Source organism: Xenopus tropicalis, chromosome 6 (assembly GCF_000004195.4).
Source record: "Xenopus tropicalis strain Nigerian chromosome 6, UCB_Xtro_10.0, whole genome shotgun sequence".
Lineage (NCBI taxonomy): Eukaryota > Metazoa > Chordata > Amphibia > Anura > Pipidae > Xenopus > Xenopus tropicalis.
Window position 1 is genome coordinate 43,220,078 of NC_030682.2, and position 21,889 is coordinate 43,241,966.

At 38.4% G+C, this 21,889-nt stretch overlaps 1 protein-coding gene across 2 annotated transcripts in view; it reads right to left on the bottom strand.

Moving 5' to 3' along the window:
* cpvl (carboxypeptidase, vitellogenic-like) overlaps nucleotides 1–21,889 on the bottom strand; it is a 74,257-nt gene that overhangs the window by 8,810 nt on the left and 43,558 nt on the right. The window contains exon 12 of one of the 2 annotated variants that reach the window (NM_001016807.2): nucleotides 5,042–5,224. In NM_001016807.2, coding sequence (NP_001016807.1) covers nucleotides 5,042–5,224 — 183 coding nt within the window. Of the gene's footprint in view, nucleotides 1–5,041; nucleotides 5,225–15,459; nucleotides 15,810–21,889 lie in introns of those variants that run through there. The other variant, XM_018094660.2, reaches the window with a different exon arrangement.

Sequence of the window (21,889 nt, forward strand, 5' to 3'; positions counted from 1 at the left end):
GTATAATATACTGTTGCTCTGCACTTGTTGTTTGTGTTTGCTTCAAGGCTACTATAGTTTGTATAAATAAGCTGCTGTGTAGCCAGGGGGTAACCCTTCATAGAAGATAACAGATAAGCTGTGTACAATTCAATGGTGTTTTATCAGTATCTGCTGTGTAACCTGTGCCATTCAGACCTATTTCAATTTGAATAGCTAACCCCCATGGCTACAAAGCAGCTTATTTATCTAAACTATAGTAATCTTTCTGAAGCAAACACACAAATGTTACCATTGCAGGGCAACAGTAAAATGCAAAAAAGGGAAAATTTATTGTAAGCCAGATAGCTGCTAGCGATGTATTTTACTTGCAACAATCCAAAGGTAAGTGAAGGGGAAGGCCTTTTTGGGAGATTTGTCGCCTTTGGTAGTGCAGACTTCCAGTGGGTGATATATTTTGTATTTATCTTTGACCGCTGTTATAGTTCTTCTGTACAGTGCTGCATGCATAAGGGATCAGGGTGGTGGGGTTTAGTAGCCAGCAGCAGTAAGCAGGTCCGAGGGTGTTCGTGCAGCAGATATATGGCAATTAGTGGGGGGGGGGGCCCAAGTGGTTGGGATCCTGTTGGACCCAAACTACTGCAGCCTGACACTGATTGGTTTAGAATCAATTATATTAAGGTTCAGCCTACCCATAGGTTAAGAATCCCTGTTCTCTGATTTTGCATTCTGGGACAGACTAGCCCCCAACATTTTATACATGGACTTCCAAAGTCAATATCTTGCTACAGCAACAAGAAGGGTGGGGTTTTAATTCAAGGTTGCATAAGTTTAGTAAAACCCTTGTCTAAAAATCTATGAGAAGCCAAACGGAATTCTATGAAAAAAAGCAAAATAATATTTGTGCATGTTCACCCTTCAACTGTTCAATCTATTCCCAGCCTTAAAGGACAACTTAAGCCCCCTTTTTTCCCAGTTCGGCAATAGTAACTGTCAACTTCATTTTGGAAAAAACCATTGGAGGGCCACATCATAGCCTTGTTCTGCATGACAATAAGTTGATAATCCACTCCCTTTGCAATCAACTAAACAGTTGTGAAGAAGAAATAACCATAACTAATAGGCCTCAACTAGTGGGCTTGAAAGAGTCATGATCAAGTGCTTAGTGTGCATGCATTTCAACTGATGGCGTTGGTGGAAGTAACCAAAGTTTCTTCACAAAATACTACAAGGACGTTCACATCACACAGATCATTTACTTGGAAAGATGAAGTGGAGCAGAAATAGAGCCAAACAGTGATAGACAATCATCGATTTCTCAATTATGAAGAGGAGATTTTAAAGGTGAGGCAAGGCAGGATACTATTTTTGCTGTGTTTAATGGCCATGAGCCATCTCCAAAAGCCCCCTGCAGCTGCAGAAATGTCCAGCTGGATAGCTGTCAAGCTGAGACCAAATGCCAACTTTCTTTATTTGATGTGGGAGGAAACCAAAGCACCTGGAGGAAACCCACACAGTGAAACATACAAACTCCTTGTTGATAGTGCCCTACTTGAAATCAAACTCCAGAGCTGCAAGGCAACAGTGCTGAGCCATTGTGTCACCCTACTTTTATCATAATAGAATCATCAAGATTTCTGAACGTTACTTGTATAAGAAATGAAAATACATAAAAATAAATAGAGAAATCGGAACGACAAACATATTTCTGAGACACCTAGAATATTAGAAGTACTTATATCCCTGAAATCTGCATTTCAATAGCCTTAATATACCATACAAATAAATCACATAAAAGTATGATCCAGAGAAAGGCACACTTATTTGTATAGGGAAAAAGCTCACCAAAGTTCTGCAGTGGGCTGCCACGAAATGAATATATAATCACACAAAAACAAGCCACTGAAAAGAAGGGTTACATTTACTTCTGCTGAAACAATTATTTCCTCTCAATTTACCACAGATGGCAGTTCATCATACCTACTGCCCATTTGTTGGGGCATGATACATGCATTAGCTGGGAGGCCAAAGCACAGCTGCACATAGTTAAGAAAGTAGAGGGCCATGGACCACCACAATAACTGTCTTAAGGTGGCCAAGGTAGCATAGGATCTTAGTGTATGCCTCATGCACATACTCTTTCAGCTGATTAAAGTAGAGGGCTGTTGGTTTGGGAGGTGCTTTGCTCAAAAATTACTACAAAAATACGTCTAAGGCCTATTTTTTCCAAGGGGACATGACAAGTTACATTGCTATGGAAAAACAAGTTTATTACAAAAGTAATAAATTTAAAACAAAAAGTTGACAAACTTTATGGTTATAGTGGCAGCCCTGGGAACCCCTATACCCATACCTTTGTGTCAGTATGGCTCTGGCAGATTTATGGAACTGCCTCACTTATTGCTACTATAACATAATTATAACATAATTAATAAATAAATAAACCTTAAAGGGGACCTGTCACCCAGACATAAAAATCTGAATAATAAAAGTCCTTTTCAAGTTAAACATGAAACCCAAATTCCTTTTTTTATAAAGACATTTAAAAATCCCAGCTGTCAATCATATATTGCCTGCCCCGCCTCTATGCCTTAGGCATAGAGGCGGGGCAGACAATACCTTTAGCTTTCCATTCAGCACTTCCTAGATGTCACTGCACTTCACACTTTTCCCCTCCCCATCACCTAATCATGTAGCCAGTGCATGGGTATGGGCATCTGGTCCTTTAAAAAGATTTTGGTGTGATGCAAAGCTTGCCTTACTAACAGTGTCCACAAAATGGCAGCTTCCTGCTTGCTGTGATTGAATAGTTCCAAGACTGAAGGCAACAAGATTTATACTATCTATATAGTGTAAATAAGGTTTATTTTGCTCGACTAGCATGATAGAGAAGAATTTGTTTTTTCTTAGGGTGACAGGTCCCCTTTAATTAAAGGAAAACGAAAGGCAAAATCACTTGGGGGTGCCAAAATGTTAGGCACCCCCAAGTGACTTTAACCGCTTACCTTGTACCCCGGGCTGGTGCCCCTGTTAGGAGAAAACAGCACCAGCCCGGGGTACCTGGAGCGGATCGCTTCCTTCTTCCTGCTTCCGTTGCTGAAATGCCAGCAGTGGGCGCATGCGCAGTAGAGTGAAAAGCCGACTTTAATGTTTAAGTTCGGCTTTTCACTCTACTGCGCATGCGCGCGCAGTGAATCAGGAAGAAGGAAGCGCCGGCAGCTACCCCGGGCTGGTGCTGTTCCCTCCTCACAGGGGCACCAGCCCGGGGTAAAAGGTAGGTGGTCAAAGTCACTTGGGGGTACCTAACATTTTGGCACCCCCAAGTGACTTTGACTTTCTTTTTCCTTTAAGTGAACTTTAAGTTCTATATTTGCCAGGGTGCACTGAATCCTACTCTGAATGCTCTGTCTCCAAAGGCATCAGATATTTATAGCCATCTTTGATGTGACTATGGAACCATCTTTGTGACTATGGAACGTTCTTCTAAACCAGGAAGTTAACAGTAAAGTGAAGTTATAATTTGTTTCAAAGGGGTCAAAGAAGCACAATATCCCACTGTTTCCCTCCCGCACACACTCCTCCAGCCCACACAGGGCTCCATAATGCATTTACTACTTGATTTTGTGTTTTGTGGCTGAACATTGTGTAAGTTCAAACACACTGATTTAGGCTAGTAAACCATTGGAGGTTGTATCCATATAGGAAACCAAAAGATAAGAGAGCGACTTGGGCTCTCTGTGCCAGTCAGCTTTACTGCAACACCCAAAGGACAAAGTACAAACATGTTAAATAATAGGGCCATTATTTTAAAAGTGTGCCATTAATACCTTGTTCTCAAGCCCCCATTCTCTTGCTGTCTACTTGAAACTTTTTAAGAATTGCTTTGCAAGAAAAATAAACTAAAATATAGTAATAAATATTGTATGTTTCCTTTCATTACAAAACATTTTTGGAGCTAAAAATGTTGAATAATTTGAATAATTTTGTTTCTTGACTCATGTGTGTGTATTGGTCGAGCACTCCATCTGTGGCTTTCCTTTCCAAACCACACAAGAATAATTTCTGTGGTGTTCTACAATAGCGCTGTTACATGTCATTGCTTGGTGGTGATATGATGAAGAACAGCTGTTTCTGGGCACAACGCTGAGATGCAACATGTACCACTGGAACAAGTTGGCTTCTGCCATATAACAGAATAAATCTGCCATGTGGTCTGAAGCAATGTTTTGAGGACGAAGTTAGACAGTCAGTACCACCAGGCCGCTGCCAGCTAAGCAGATAGGATGTAGCTTACAACATTTTTATTATTGCCATGATAATTCTCAATTTACTGATGTTTTTTGTTTTTAAAGGTATATTTTATAATATGCTTTTTAAACATCAACTATGTAAACACCATAGGTTTTAGTAGGAAATTTACTGTATTTATTTTTTTGCTGCATGTTTCAGCTGGAATATAAAAGTTTCCCAGGTCTTAAGAATTTTTTTCCTGGAAGTTCTTCCATATCTTACACTGTTCATCCCAATAGGTACCAGCCACAATGCCTGCCTGTAGAGATAGATTTGTACGAATGATGTGCAGTGTTAAGCTAATAACACACGGGAGTTCTGACCAGATGTATAAGCAGGAAAAAAACACGAGGCCAAAATGTCCCTATCTGTTTAAAAAAAAACTTCCTATAGAGATATATGGTAGTGTTATGGCAGATGATGTGGTGACAGGCAGACCACCTGTCAGAAATTCTAGCTTTCATAGTCTGCCTTTCAATGGCACATCTGCAATAGTAGCACCTTTACTAAAGGAGCAACTAGGTCTTACTTGGCCCCACAGCAAATTAATTTTAGGACCAATGCACAGACCTATATAATTATTCCTGAATTTGGCGACCTTGCCAAATGAGTGGATCTGGCTGTGTATGCCCACATTAAATGTATTAAAGCTTATTTCTATTGAAAAGAATATTTTAAAGCACATTATACAACATTAGAACATAATACAAGTTCACTACATTTAAGCTTATTTAAAGCACTTAAAATTTGTAAAACCAACTCTTCAGGTTACCTGAGAAAATTCTCCAGCAACACGCACATAGCCAGCCACTTCTGTATCTGTAGGAAGGACCTTCCAGACAAACCTTTCGGCTTTCTTGTACTCCTCTACTTTAGACCATGGTACTGTGGGCAGGAATCGTTCAGTGAGAGGGGCAGCCACTATAACATCAAGCTGACCACTGTATAGGAGGACCTGGATAAAAGTGATACTTACATTAGAATATGTAATTTATACTACTGCCATACAAAGTGATGCCCATTTTACAATACATTAATAGTTCAGGCAGGGTTGACATGAAATAAATGATAAATATATACATTCATAAAGTGCCATGTATTTAAATTCAGCATAAAAGAGATCCCTGCCTCAAAAAGCTTACAGTCTAAGCAGCAGTCAACTAACTAATAAACACACATTGCAGGGAAATATATGCAGTCCCTTGGTTGGGAATTAAGGTGGCCATACACGTGAAGATCCGCTCGCTTGGCAAGGTCGCCAAGCGAGCGGATCTTCACCCGATATCCCCACCTACGGGTGGGTGATATCGGGCAAAGTCAGGCCAATTTGGTTGTTTGGCCCTGGGGCCAAACAATCGAATTAGAACGACAGTAATAGGCACAGTCGGTTCGGGGATCGCATCAACGAGCCGATGCAGATGGAACTTCAGGTAATTAGTAAAAAGAGAAAAAGGTTAAAGGCAGGAAATGGCCTTAGAACACGTCTTCTATTCGCCGAGTGCAGGCCACGCCCTCCTCTACATCGCATCCGGCATCCTTGGGACCCACCCTACCTTGCCTCACAGTATCCGCGGCCAAACATATTGTATGGCTCTCACAGAATTACATTTTAAAATATGTGGTGTTTATGGCTCTCTCAGCCAAAAAGGTTCACGACCCCTGGTCTAAAGGGAGATTGGTAGTAGTCTGGGAAGGAAGTTGTTAGGCAGGGAGGTGGCTGCCTATGAAAAATTAACACAAAATTGAATTTTATGTCATACTTGTGATTTTTTTTAAATAATGTACTTGCAAATAATGCATAACTGAACAAATATAGGGCCAGGGAATGTGCATTGATCAGATCAGCTATGTTTGCAGGGATTATTAATAGAGAACACAAATTCGTATTTGTTTTGCCTCAAATGAGGATTAACAAGGATAGTACAAGGTACTGTTTTATTATTACAGAGAAAAAGGAAATCATTTTTAAAATTGTGAATTATTTGATTAAAATGGAGTCTATGGGACATGGCCTTTCCGTAATTTGGAACTCTCTGGATAAAGTAATACATGCTTCATAAACATTGAAGGGGTCCGATACCGGTACTGATAAAACTGTATGAATAAAGCACGATTTTTCGTACGTGTGCAGTGGTCCAACTATTGAAACTGATATCCATGTATTATGAATTGTTATTTGCTTTGGTTATCAGTCAAGTTTAAATACACCATAACTGCGCTTTATCCGCTAGTAGATGGCTGTGACGGTAAGGTCTTATTCTCTATAAAAAGCAATTCACACATTAGTCTTCCTAATTCATTGCCTTACCTAGAATTCATGTTCTAATAACAAATGAACAGTTTATCCACTCATTTGCAGAAGTAGCTTTATGGAACAAAAGGAAAGCCCTACAGTATTTTATATGAAAGCCTAAAAAGGCTAAATGCATATTTGCCAACAACTAGCCCGCATGGAGCAACTATACAGAACATTTATAAAAATACAGACTCTTCATAACTGCAGTTTAGCCATACAACATCTATTTGACACCAGACGCGCCAACATGCGGATTTAATTAACAGTTATTATACTGATTGCTTTTGTCAATGCAGTGTAACATTGTACGCTACAACCTAGCTGATAAACTGCAAAGGAATTTAAGAAATTCTTGATGGAAGATTTGAAAATACAGTAATATAATTCAATTCCTAGGCCAGGCTCCTATTTCACCATCTCCAATGTTATTACATTGTATTTATCTACACTGGTAAGGTCTTTGTTTTTATTGCTTTCTAATAGAGAAAAAGTCAACAGATTCCTTACCATGCACAATTTTCTTGCTAAGTAAAAGTTATTTTATTAAAAAATGGCCCATACAAAAAAAAAAATATATATATATGTATATATATATATATATTGATATTTTGGTAAGGAATGGTGCATTGAGTTCATGCTTTTAAAATAGGTGCTTGTATAACAAAACACAGAGGCCCAAACAGCCCAATAAATAGTGATTGTCTATAACTTCTTACTGCAGCCCCTCTGGCATCTGCCAGAATCCACAGAGTGCCAGTCTGGGCCTGGTAGAGTTCTTCAACACTCTACAATCTCAGATTAAATGTTACGGTTGACCCTCTAGGGTCAGTGTCCACTAAGCAGATCGATAAATTCTAATGGTTGCTACTCCTCAGCATAAGGATAATACTTGACAACCCAAAACAAGGTCTCCAACACAAAGCCATATGTAATGGCAGAAGGAACAGTTGGCACAAATGATAAAACAACCCCAGTAAAACTCTGCCCTTGCTGCCAGGGTGAAACAACCAATATGAAGCAAATTTTCAATCCTCCCCCATCTGGCCGATATACATAATACATTGGTCAGGAACGGCGGGCTTCTATACATGCACACATAATCATATCAGACATATTTTATACAGTCTTATCTATGTGTTTATGGCCACCTTAAGGCCAATAGCATATAGATGTTTTGACTACTGCTGCCCTCAGCACAGATCAGCAGAGGCCAAAACGCCTTCACGCAAAAATGTTTACTATTTTACTTGGATGGAAGCATCAAGAGAAATTAGATTGTTGCTCTATTATTGCAGGCATGAGAATGATTAAGTACTCATGATACGCATGATAAAAATACAAGGAAAACAACAATACATTTAAAATTTATTTAAAACAGGGTAGAACTAGCATGCAAACCAGATGTGCTGTTGTGCTTCCAGGCCAGCCACATGGTTGTTCTGGTAACAAAACAGGGGTGTTATTTTGCTTCATTACTTCATTAACTAAATTATATTTTCATTTCTTTAAACAAATTTGAGCTACAAGCAGATTGCTCAGTTCTGCCATTAGTTATTTATGTAAACCATTGGGCTTTTTGATTTGCTGCATAAGTATCAAGGATTTGGGGCTTAGTATATAACAAGTACCAAGTATTTGAGGCTTATTATATAATAGATAGGAGGCATATTGATGTTGTGTGTGTGTAGTTCTTTTGCAAAAGCGATCCAATGATTTAACAATGAATAGTGGTGTACCAAGTACAACATGTTACACGGGGAAATATAAAGGACTGACTTTGTTTAGCACCCATAAAACTATATATTAAAAGCTCGTTAGAGGCCTCTATATAACATGAGCTCATAAAAAAGTTGTTATTTTGGCACATTCCAAGATGAGGCCAGGGTTAAAAAGAATAAAACACTTTGGGGAATAAATATGAAATGTAAACATTGTCTACTGAAAAAAAAAGTTACAATAGTAGAAACAAAAACTGTGTGGAAACATAAATGAATGGTATGGTTGCAAGTCTAATGTGTGATTACATGGATGTTTTTTGATCATCACAACCAATAGCTGGCTAGGTTACAAATGCAATAATTGCTAAATGACATAAATACACCAGTTTCTTGTGAACTACCCTTTAGTTTGGGGCTTCCCATTATCTGCATCTGCAATGGATATCCTGCATAATATTCAGAAAGGATCACTCTTTTAGGAGACATGCACACATTTTACTTGAGTGATTAGACTGTAAAATGTCATAAAAATCTTTGTATACATTCCACATAGTTTGCTGTTTATGTTGTTACCAATGTGCATTTACTGACAATGTTGAGCAATTTAAAGAGGCCCTATTCTCTGCTTAATTAAAGCAAGGTGGATAGATAAGCTAAACAGTTATCAGAAAGGTAGCTGTATGGGCCCCTTCCACCCTTATTTCCGTCCTTGGCCACTGGATTTTATTTCATTAAGCAGGCAGCCAAACCTTTGCACTATATTATATATTCAATATTAAGCACAATCAAACAAATCAAATCTCCATCCTCTGTAATCAAATCTCTGTCATCTATAAAATTTGTCACCGTCACTAATACACTACTTTTAATTTATATGTCATCACAGGTTCACATTTGGTTCAATGGAATGCTAAAAAGTGAGCTGAATTAGAATCCACATGTGCAGCTCCAATTAAAATAAAGATAACGGAATGAACCAATGATTCAAAATTGTTATTAAAACATAAATGACTAAGAAATTAATGGGAGTATGTAATAAATGGTCTTAAAGGAACTAAAGCTTAACTAAAAAAAGTAGGCTAGAAATGCTGCATATTGTGTTTTGTGCTTCTGTACCAGCCCAAGGCAACCACAGCCCTTTAGCTGGGAAGATCTGTGCCCCCCAAAGATGCCCCAGTAGCCCCCCTTTTCTGCCGATTCACTGCACATGCTCTGTGCTGCTGTCACTTACTGAGCTTAGGGAGTGACACACAATATACTATGCATATACAACATAAATGTCACACTATAAGGCCGATTAGGAAATAATACAGATTATTAGTGCATAGCAGCTCTGAAACTTGTGCAATTAGAACCAGAACTTAATATTCAGCACTGTAGCATCACCCTCTTTGAGATACGAACCTCATTTTCTGATTAATAATTTGCTACAACCCCAAAGTGCAGTGACCCCCTGTAACAACTTTGAAGTACTGGATCATAACTACTGTAAAGATGCTGAACCTTTAGGCTGGTTCAATAAACTCAGTATATAAAATATTGCATTTCTAGCCATATTCATTTTTAGGGTTTAGTTCCCTTTAATTTTCACACTTGTCTAGTAACCCACAGCAACCAATCATTAGGTAGTGTCTGCTGGTCTGCTGTTCAAAAACATCTGATATAGGTTGCTATGGGTGACTAGATATAGGCAAACTTAGAACTTTTTATTACATTTCCCTGTTTCACACCAGACATTTGTTAATCATTTACATACAGACATGGTAGCCACCTATTCTGGAAAACCCAGTATGCTAAAGTATCTCTTCTCTGTATGTGTCAGTCCCTATTAGAAGCAATGCAGTCATAAGACAGCATTAACTTCTTAATTTGGCTTCTGTGGTACACATGCCTGGTTTATGGTAAAGGCAAAGTAATCATACTGGGCTTTAATATTTAATGATTTTTAGCAGACTTAATATATGGAGATCCAAATTATAGAAAGATCCCTTATTTGGATAAACCCCAAGCTTTGGATAACAAATGGTATACCTGTATCTCTCAGCACAGCATGTATCACTGGTACCCTTTAGGGAGATGCAAACATATCAAAACCAAACCATGGCCTTGTATACTATGAACTGACCACTGTACATATAAAAACAGAATAACAAAGAATTTGGAGGGCATCATAACTGTAAAGTTCTTTCCTGATTACAGCCAGCCTCTGTAGCAGATTTGTAACTAAGTAACCAGAAACTTCCATTCCAATTTTTTTTTTTCATTACAGAACATCTGGACTTTAAACAAAAACTGCAGAATACCCAATACAATGGCTTGCTTGTATTTGTCTAACAGAGGAGAGTCATGTCTCAAAAGTCAGTGTTTCTACAAAGACACTGCAGATGTAAAGAGCATTTCTGACAATATGGAAGTAATTATACCCATGTTATGTTCTGAAATGTGCATTGTTTTCTAGTCAGTAAAATGTTTTTAAGAGAGAAAAAGTATCTCAGTCCAGATTTATCCTTAGTTGCATTAGAAATCATTTTAACAGGTTTTGTTTAGATATCTTTGGGCTTTTTAGTCAAATAGCACTATATAAATAAAGATAATTACAAATAGGATGTAACAACTGAAGATGGCTTCTCTGTATGTATGTGATAGGTTTAGCTCAGCAAAAAACTGCTTATAATAACTTCAAGAGTCAAGATTTAATCTTATGTGATAGGTTTAGCTCAGCAAAAAACTGCATATAATAACTTCAAGAGTCAAGATTTAATCTTTTCCAGTGCAGAGAGCGCTACTGCACTCTAGGCACTGGCGACGAGCCCCCCTCTGAAGCATAAAAGCCTAAGTATGGAGGGGTAAGGACAGGGCCAAATTTGTCTTCTGGGCGCCCCGAGGCCATCCCCGTTGGTCGCCTCCCCCCCCCCCTTTGTGTGCATGTGTGAACGGGTGCACACCCCCCTGTGCGAGCTGCGAGCTCGTATACGCAAAAATGTAAACTCCCATACAGAGCAGTGAGGAGAGGTCCCCACTTCTCCGTATGGAAGCCAAATTTAAAAATTTTGTTGCAGCGGGGCGTCATGCTGCCCCAAAATTTGGGCCTTGCCACAAATCCGGGCCTGGGTAAGGAAGGTGGCATTCCCTAGGCTGCCTCAGAGCGACACTAAGGGGCTGATTTACTAAGACACGAATTCGAATCCGAATTGGAAAAATTCCGATTGGAAAACGAACATTTTGCGACTTTTTCGTATTTTTGCGATTTTTTTCTGCGCCTTTACAACTTTTCGGAAATTGTCGCGTCTTTTTCGTTACCAATACGATTTTCGCGAAAAAACGCGAGTTTTTCGTAGCCATTACGATTCGCTCGTATCTTGTCGCGACTTTTTCGTATTGAGCGCTCGTAAGCGGCGGCCGAAACTTTCAGACTTAGCATGATTTTGGAAGCCTCCCATAGGACTCAATGGCACCCTGCAGCTCCAACCTGGCCCAAGAAAAGTCACCATACTGAAGCTTGAATGAATCCGAACGCTACGAAAAAATCGCAACATTTTGCGCAACTTTCAGAATGGCTACGAAAAAGGCGCGATTTTTTGCGCAAGTTTTAACGCTACGAAAAAATCGCCAGATTTTGCTCAACATTCGGATGGCAACGAAAAAGTTGCGATCATTTTCCGAAAAAATCGCCAAATACCGATCATTACGAAAAAAACGCAATCGGACGCATTCGGCCGGTTCGTGAGTAAGTAAATGGGCCCCTAGGGGTTGAAATGCCCCTAATGATCACATAAATACTCCACAAACATTTTTTTAATATATATTTTACCTAATGATTATAATTGATAATTATTGGGGGCAAAACAATCCTTTTTGGTTTAATTAATGTTTAAATTATATTTTAGTATAATTAAATTACATAAAGATCCCTTAATCAGAAAAAGCCCAGGTCCAAAGCATTCTGGATAACAGGTCCCCCTACCTGTAGTCTGGCTGGATACTGCTCAGTACTTCCTGCCTTCTGCTCAGAATCTAGAACCGTTGTGCCTATTGATGCAGTGGAACCTTGGAGCTACTACCACCTCCTGACCTGATGGTAGATCAAGGGTTCCCCTTTGAACCCAATTTCTGTAAGTGCAGCACATTTGTGACAAAAGAATCGTATGCAGATGTCTCAAACGCTGAACAGACACCAGACTGACTCATGTGACTTTTTCACAGGGGTTGCCTAAGACAATTGGAAAACACATATTTCCGATGGTCTTAGGAATCATTTTATGGTTGGGGGTCACCACAACATGAGGAACTATATTAAAGGGTCGCAGCATTATGAAGGTTTAGAACCAATGTGGCAGCAGCTAAACTGTAGTAGCATAGCAGCAGGGAGAGATTTACAGACAACAGTATATTGCTCCTGTCTGATTATGTCACGGTCAAATAGAGAGGGAGTTGGCCCAGCAATAGTTCTTGGTATTTCTGCCAAGAGCACATAACAAATAGCGAGGTCACAGCACTAAATACATTGGACAACTCTAGTCTGAAGCTGGAGTACACAGACGTGGTAACAAAACTATCAGTGAACATTTTCTTCAAAGAGTCCAGGAAAGTTGAAAGCTTTTTCTTAACAGCACAGGCATGAAAAGAATTCTCAGCAGAGGTCTGAAGGAAGCCAACAGCAGTAGCATATAGAACCAACAGGGGGTAAGAGGAGATGTTATGCCTCGAGTGAGGGATTGTGAAGCACAATGGGAGTCCACAGAATAAGGTAAATTTAGAGTAATGGAGAATGTCCCTAGTCTGTAGAAAGACTGTACTGATTAGGGTTTAGGAAATATTCTCCATTTGGTGGGAGGCTGGGTCATGCTTAAGTGCAAGGCACATTTAACAGCATTCCATATTAGCTCTCTGCATTCCTAGGGGAAACAACCATGGCTACAACTTGCTAAAAACCCTCCTACGGCCCAAACCACTCTGAAGTTCTGTGTGCATCTCTTTTTTTTGGGAGGGGGGGGTGGAAAATGAAACAGAGTACGGTAGCTGAAACTAGTTTATCATACAGTAATCCACGGGAAATATGTCTCTCATTAAGAGCTACTAATTCCTGGGGTATTCTAGTAAGAATCTCTTCAATGGCAATAAGACAACATTGTCTATACAGAATAATGGAAAAAAATAATACATGAAATCCAGGAATTGCAGGGTGGTGAACATGATCACTGTATTATACTCCTAATAAAGAAGGATGCTAACCAGTAGAAAGCCTTGTTGTTCCAACAAGTCATTCTGTGCCTTGAATCTAATTTAATATTAAATCTGTACTGTTTCACAGTATCCAGCCCATGATGCTGACGCCCACTATTAAGACAAAGGCAAAGTAGCCTTTTTTTTTTAATTTCTAAGATATTTTTATGATTGGGTGCATGCTGTTTTGGGTGAGTAACCTGCAACTCTGCTTTCTGTCCTTAGGGTTGGGGTGGGCTTTGAATTGAGAGTAAATACTGTATATGGATATATGTGCAGAGTTAAAATGCATGTAAATATATGATATAAGTTTATTGTTGCACATTTTGTTTATATGTAAAATACAATATTTGCTTTTGTTTTGTAATTATTATGTTTGTTTAAATTAAAAAAAATAGCCAAGTAGCACCAACTATATCATTACTAGGGATGCACCGAACCCAGTTTTTCAGGTTCAGCCGAACCCCCAAATACATACATATGCTAATTAGGATTTGGAAAGGTTAAATATCAGCGCATGGCGAAAAATTTTACACTTTTAGTGTTTATGCAGCGACATTAACCCTTCCAAATCCAGCATGTGCTAATTCGGATTCGGTTCAGCCAGGTTGTGGATTTGCCTGAATCCTAGTCGAATACCAAACCGAATCCTGGATTTTGTACATCCTTAATCAATACTGACCCCAAATATTAGTACAGGTATGGGACTGGTTATCCATAATGCTCGGGACCTGGGGTTTTCCAGATAAGGGATCTTTCCATAATTTGGATCTCCGTAATTTAAGTCTGCTAAAAATCATTTAAATATTAAATAAACCCAATAGGCTTGTTTTGCCTCAGATAAGGATTAATTATATCTTAGTTGTACAAGTACAAGGTACTGTTTTATTATTAGAGAAAAAGGAAAAAAAAATTCAAAATTAGAATTATTTGCTTATAATGGAGTCTATGGGAGATGGCCCCCCCCGTAATTCGGAAGTTTCAGCATACAGCAATAGAGTAAAGTCTGGTTGAGTAATTTAGTACCTCTTTAAACAGTACATGTTAAAAGTGCTCACTTGCAAGTGCCCCCAAACTTAAGTTGTTGCCAGGGCATTCAGAAAAATCTTCTTTCCTTCTCTTTACATTACAGCACTTTTTTTAAAAGTTTATTTAAAAAGCAGTGTTCATATATACTTTATTGGGCTGCATGTAAAGAAAATTTAAATATAGTTGGGTGTGGATCAACTCTGGTTCTGTAAACTCTAGTAGTTACTATGGAGACATATACATTCAACTATGTTTTAACAAATAGCTGTGTTTATATTCATATAGTAGTTTAGATAGGCTTATGTGCCTAGCCACCTATCTTCTATCCAGACTTATAGAATATACTCCATTTAACAATTCAACATTCATTGATGCTGCAATATTAATCAACTCTGTGACAAGACAGAAGAAATACTGCCTTAAGGAATTATTTACATCTTCCAGATTTGTAGCATATGTTAGATACACCCCAGGAAGAACCTGAATTGGCAAACAAGAAAAGATGGACATAGGAAGTTAAAGGTAAAATCCCAACTTTCCCTGTATGAAATGGTGTTTTACAACCTTTAAAATGTATACATAAATGTTTCAAACTAAGAAAATTAAAGGAGATGGAAAGGTAAAAACTAAAGTAAGCTGTATCAGAAAGGTCTATGTAGATACAGCCATAAGCACTGCTCTGAGTCCTCTGTGAAAAGAAGCACAACATTTCTTTCCTTTTTATTCTGTATACATGATCTTCTGTGTCAGACTTCCTGCTCTCAGAAAAATCCTTCAGGACACAGCACAAGTCTGCTCAGTTTGCTCCTCTCTCCCCCTCCCTTCTCTTCTCTCTCCCCTTCCCCTCTATGCTGTGTTCTGCAGATGACTAAGCGATTCGGAATAAAATGCCAAAATGCCTTTTCTTCTCCTCTTTAACATTTTTTATTAGAAGTCAGACTTACTTTTGTGTTTGGATATACAGGGTACGTGTATATATATATATCTATATACCCTGGATATACAGGGATACAAATTGTAACAACTTTTCCACAGCTTACAGACAGCATAGAGCAGGGGGGACAAAAAGATAGATTGCGGTCCAGTAGATCACTTTAAGGTTTCTAGTAGACCTCGAGGTGGAATGCAGTGGGATGATATCCTGCCACTTCTCTTCTGTTTTCTCTTTTACTTTTTTTTTTAGGTTGTTCTGATGGCAACAACCAACATAAATGATGAACTTGTCCAGTTACAGCATATTGGAAAGACATATGACCTGGTTCAAAAGGCGTTCTCTAAACCAAAATGGAAGTTGAATTAGGTTTCCTTTTACTTAGATCGCTTTCTTGCCCAAGTCATGGCCAAGAGGCAGAACTAACATGCCAACACTGGTTACAAAGAAGTATTAATATCTACTATGTAAGTGACAAACCTCAAAACACACATGATTCTTACAATTTTACTAGAAGATTCAGTAGTTGTATATGGACACCATAGACTCTTTCTTGTAAGTCACTTACACACCATAGTCTACCATACTAGGGGCCCATTCATTAAATCACAAATTTTGGGTGGTTAAAAGCACGATTGGAAAAAATTCTGAGTAACCATGATAATTTCTGATGTTCAAAAATGTCACAAAAATTCTTTTCTTGGTTGTATGAAAATATTGTGGTTGCGATCCAAAAGTCACAATCCGAACGTGCGTAAACGGCACGAAAACCTTTCTGGCTTCAATGTATGATTTTGGAAGCCTTCCATAGGACTCAATGGCACTCTACAGATCCAACCTGGCCAAAAGATAATCACAATACCAAAGCTTGAATGAATTCCGAAATGGTCGTAGTCTTTGTGAAAAATACAACTTTTTTGTGGAAGTTAACAAAAACCACAAAAAAGTCGTGGAATTTTAACGATATTATAGTGGACATTACAAAAAGGTCTATAAATTAGAAAAAATATGATTTTTTTTCTGAAAAAAAAAATTTGTGGTTTCATGAATGAACCCTAAGGGGCACATTTACTAATCCTCGAATCCGAATGGGAAAAAATCAGATTGGAAACAAAATGTTTGCGATTTTTTTTTTAGTCGCTGTCGCGAGTTTTTCGTATTTTGCGCTACTTTTTCGTCGCCGACACGACTTTATCGTATGTTGCGCGATTTTTTCGTCGCCGTCATGATTTTTTTGCATTGAGCAATTGTAAACAGCGGAAAACCAATCCGAATTTTTCGCGACGGCGAAGAAAAAGTTGCGGAAAATATACGATAAAGTCGTAACGGTGACGAAAAAGTTGTGCAAAATACGAAAAATATGTGCCCCTAAGTGTTGCTGAGAATTAGTTATGAGCTAATGTTTTCACCAGGCATAGAATCGCGGCAAATGTCTGCCTTTTGCCATTTGCAACTTTTTTCGCAAAACTGTGACAAAAAAATTGCAGAGAAAAAACACCCACTGAATTTAATGTATTTGGAGTGAGAAAAAGGTTGAGTGTGCATAAATAAGTCACTATGTAGCTGTGACAAACGCATTTTGCAAATTTCTCAGCAGTTTCGCAAATTTTTTGGCAAAGCGAAATGGGAGAGATTTAGCTCATCAAAACTGAGAATACATCATCGGTTACTTAGAATAAACAAGTCAATTTGGGGTTAGATGTTTTGTTTATTTCCCTCTTATTAACCATTCCTGTCCCTATGTTAATGAAATATGCAGTCCTATCTGTTTTCACCATGGGTACAGGCAAACTGCTTACCCATGAAGGGAAGCATGAAGGGAACAACTTTAGCCTGGCATCAATTCAATTTCAATGGCTATCCATTATCCTCTGGTGTAGGAAAGCCCTACAACTCAATTGACTGCCATAATATGCTGAGGGGTTTCACTTCAGCAACAGCTGGGTATCCTCATGTGAGCCTCTCCTTCTACAAACTGAAAAGGAATCTTAGAGCTTTCTTGCAACTTTCTCATGCTGGTGCAAATCGTCTTGAGAGAAAATAAAATTGTCTTTAGTAAAAGAGAAATGTATTTTATTAGTGTTGTTTACCTTTCATTTATTTGTTTTTTAAAATGTAAGAGCTGACTTATTTTGTGCATGGAAACATCTTACATATGTACATATGACATGGAGGAGCCATATTGCCCACCTTAATTGGATTATTTTAAATGGATTTTAGTAGAACTGCAGAAAAAGGTGCAAAGTAATAAATGTAGCAGGCTGCTACCCGAAGCCACAAGGGTGAGATGCACTCAACTGCATTCTTAGTTTGGTTGATATGGTACAAAGAGCCCTATGAGCCATTGATGAACAACTGTAAGGGGAACAAAAAAGACAGCATAGAATAGTTTTTAAGAGTATAAACCGACTTCCTCTATGGTGCTGTGTTTCTTGCACTCAAACTGAGGTCTAGGCACAGCTAGTGCTGTGATCGTTGCTACTCAGCTGATAGAAATGGGTAACGCATTAAGTAAACCTCAGTAGGAGATTTCTTCTAAAAGTTTGCCACAATAGACATGTGACGAACAGCTGCAAAGATCTACTTGCATTTACTTAGGAGTTTACAGAATTATATGCCAATGGGAAGCAAATTGTTTTATGGCATTTTATTACCACCTTTAAATCTACCTAATATGCCACAGGCCAACATGTAAAGCTGTCTTTTCAGATAAAGTATTATTGATTGCCCTGTGAGTCTTGTGAGGCTCATGTTTTTACTTGAATTTTTACTTTACATTTTTATGTAAAAAAATAATTTACTTTTAATAACATTGTCTTACACATTCCTAGGTGCAAAATTACACCCAAGTTGGTTACAAAAAGAGTTTTTTGCCTATGGACGTGCATAAGGTGCACTGAACCCTTGAACTTAACACCTTCCATCGGGGGGTACTCCAGTAAGGGCCCATGACAGAGCAGGGCCCCAAGACAGGTGAAAGTGCTACAGTATTTGTGGCATGTAAAGTGGGTAAGGATTGTAAAGGAGTGGGTTGTGAAGGTTTTTCTCCCTGTAATGGTGCATTGCTGCGGTGGATTAGGACCATGACCATGTGAAATGACCAAAGGGTTAAGTAAGTGGCTTCATTTGTATATTGCACCCATACTAATTTTTAGCAACTGAAAGATCACATGCAATTGACCTGCACAGCCTACCCTCAAAGCACTTCCTGTCAATGCTCTTGGAACATAGGGCAAATCTGCATTTTCTCTGCCAGTGAACACATTAGCACATTAGTCAAAGAGGCAGAGTTATAAAAAAATTTAATTTCATTTTTTTTTAACGTTACGTGCTTATAAAAAAAAAAAAACCCTCAAATTTGGAAACAGCAATTGTGTAAAAATATGAACTTCCAAAGAAGACACAAAATAAAAAAATCACTTTCAACTCAAATAGGAGAGATAGCTTTATGAGGGGCAGTCATAACCTCTTCTGTAAAAAGTATGTTCTGAACTGTGAAGGCGGAAAAGCTGCGTATCAAATGCAAAAGCCACTGTACAAAAAGTAAGTTACTGGAGAACTTTCTAAAGAATGTACTGTAGGTGGGATGGAATGACATGGGTATGGAAATACAAAGCTTCAGGTCTGTTTTAGTCATTTGTCTATGCTAAGGTGCTGACATAGTATCCAGATAGCACTTTATTATGTGAGCAAGGCAAATAGCTACCTGTTTTATTTTACATTTGCAACAAGACCAGCAGATCAAAATGAAGCCAATTACAGAACCTTCCACAATAGATTTGGTCAAATATCTAACTGAATTCGAACTTTAATGTCTGTGTTTGATTGTGGTTAATATGCCACTAACCAACGCAAGGATAGAAAAGGTCCATTGACCATTCCTGCTTCTGAATGTTTACATTTTCCCCCATGTCTCAGTGTACGGATAACTCTAAGATGAAACAAATCTTCATTTATACCAGATGTATTCTCAGGAGGAAAAAAGGTGTATGGTGTCACATAAAGCAAAAATGTATTTACTTTGGAAGACATCATTTCTTGTTGATAACAGGGCTGTCACAAAGTGTGAATCATTGGTAAATCTAGCCTTTAAATATCCACATCTTTAGGATATACAGTGCATCTGCTCTTCATTAATGTGAGTAACACAAGAGGAGCCTCTTTTTAATGATTTTAATTATAAGTGAAACGAACAACTTCCTCGCCACATAGTAGAAAGTATTTTGGACCTGGGTCCCAAACCATCAGTTAGGCTAAAATACATTTGTATGTAATGTAAAACTGCTTTACACTGCCAAAATTCAAAATCTTAAACAGTACATAAAGGACCCAATTATGTGGGAAATTAATGATCTGCAGATGAGTCAGTGACAACCTACAGAATTTTATGAGAATGATTTCCTGTCTAGTTAATCCCCCAGTCGCTAACAGCCACCATTCTATTTGCTCATTATCAATCACATTGTGCTATACAGATGTCAGGTGTTGATCACAGTGTCTCACAACATTGACACAGGTTGGTCTTAATGAGATGTCATTTTAGTATAAGTGGAGATGAATAAGTGTAAGCATAGGTTATGAAACCTATTCCTTTAGTTCCATTGATTGTCTCACTGAACAGCACTCTAATAGTCATGATCACGATTAGTTCTCACAAGTCTGCCTTACTCTGCTTCTGCTACTGATATAGGCCTAGCATGGACAAAGGTAGCTTTAGTAATGCATTTGCTGACTAAAGATATAGACAGTCTAACTAGCATGATACATTTTGTTTAACCAATATTTGATGAAATAGTAACTAACTATCAAACTCAAAAGTTAAAATGACATTGCCATTACTGTTACTTTAGATGTGAGTTTGAGATTACAGAATTTCCTTAAAAGCTATTTTTCATCAGAATAATTTTTGCAGATAATTCAGTTTTCTAAAACAGAAATGACAGGAATGACACAGCAGGTTCACATCTCACCATTCTGATCAGATCAAGTGACCACCTTATTCAATGCAAATTGTTGGACAGGAAATACATCACTAAACACATATCAAACATGGCCATGGCCATGGTACTCTTCAAGTTACTTTGCTCCTATACACACTACTTACAACTTATACATAATACTGGTCCAGCTTATTCTGATGAACTGAGTGCAACTGTATACAAGTGTAAACTACCGACTGTATGAACCACAAGGGATCCCTAGAAGTAACACATGCCTTAAGAAGGTGGTACTTCCATGGGTCCCTTAGCATGCTTCTTCTAAACAAATTGACTGTTATTGATGTCTTACATTGGCTCCAACTGGCAGTCTGTTGATTCTGGCAAATGCAAGAGGGGCTGCTGTAAGATGCCATAGACAGTCACTATTTAGTGGGCAGGTGGGGCAGTTTGGGTCTCTGTGTGCTTGAAATGCCAGGGCCTGTTTTGAATCCTAGTCCACACCTGCATCATGCACACACAAGTTCAGTAAAAGAAAAACCTTGCAACCGATTTGCCAAGTGAACTCAAAATGAAACAATAAATAATTAAATTGTAAGATTTATATTGGGATGATAACACAAAGCATACAAGTAACTTGTGGAGGCTCGGGTGTATAAACCCCAAACCTATCTCCAAAATATTCAATCCCAAACTGTTCAAGAAAAGTCAACACATCAAATAAAGTTCAAGTAGCTCACCAGAGTCCAGAGGTGGTCCAGGTGCTCAGGGCCCCGAACCCGTAGCTGAAGGGTGAAAAATCATAAACTGTTGGAGGAACTTCAAGCAAACCGGACAACAGAGTCTGCTAAAAGACGGTCTTTCGTTTCTCAATTTAAAATCAAGGTGCCTGACGCGTTTTGTGTGTGTGCGCACTTAATCATAGGCCTATGATTAAGTGCGCACGAGCACGAAATGCATCAGACACGTTGTCCGGTGTGCTTGAAGTTCCTCCAACAGTTTATGATTTGCCAAGTGAGACACTAATATGCATTTGTGTTTGTAAACTGTGCACCAGTTGTGAAAAAACATGATAATGTGCGTCCATTTTAGGACATTGCACTCACATTCATAAATGAGGCTTATATATACTGTATATATACTGGCCTGTACCCCAAACTCAAAGCCAATACATACACACAGTATAAAACAAGTTATTATTTAAATCAAAGTTCAAAATTAATAAACATGACCATTAAAGGGGACCTATTTTGTTACAAACAATATTGTGCCAATGAATTGTACTCATCTAAATATAGAAGGAATGTGCTTTAAAAAGTAGTATTTTGGGCTGATTTTTTGAAAGTTTCTGTTCCACTTCCTGCTGCCTCCTTTCTCAGGCTGTGCAGGGGGGCCAGCAGCACTCAGCAGCTAGGCTGACCTGATAGGGAACTGAAGCCTTTCTTTGCTTGTCTGATTGCAGGACTGTGATTGGCTATTCTTGTGA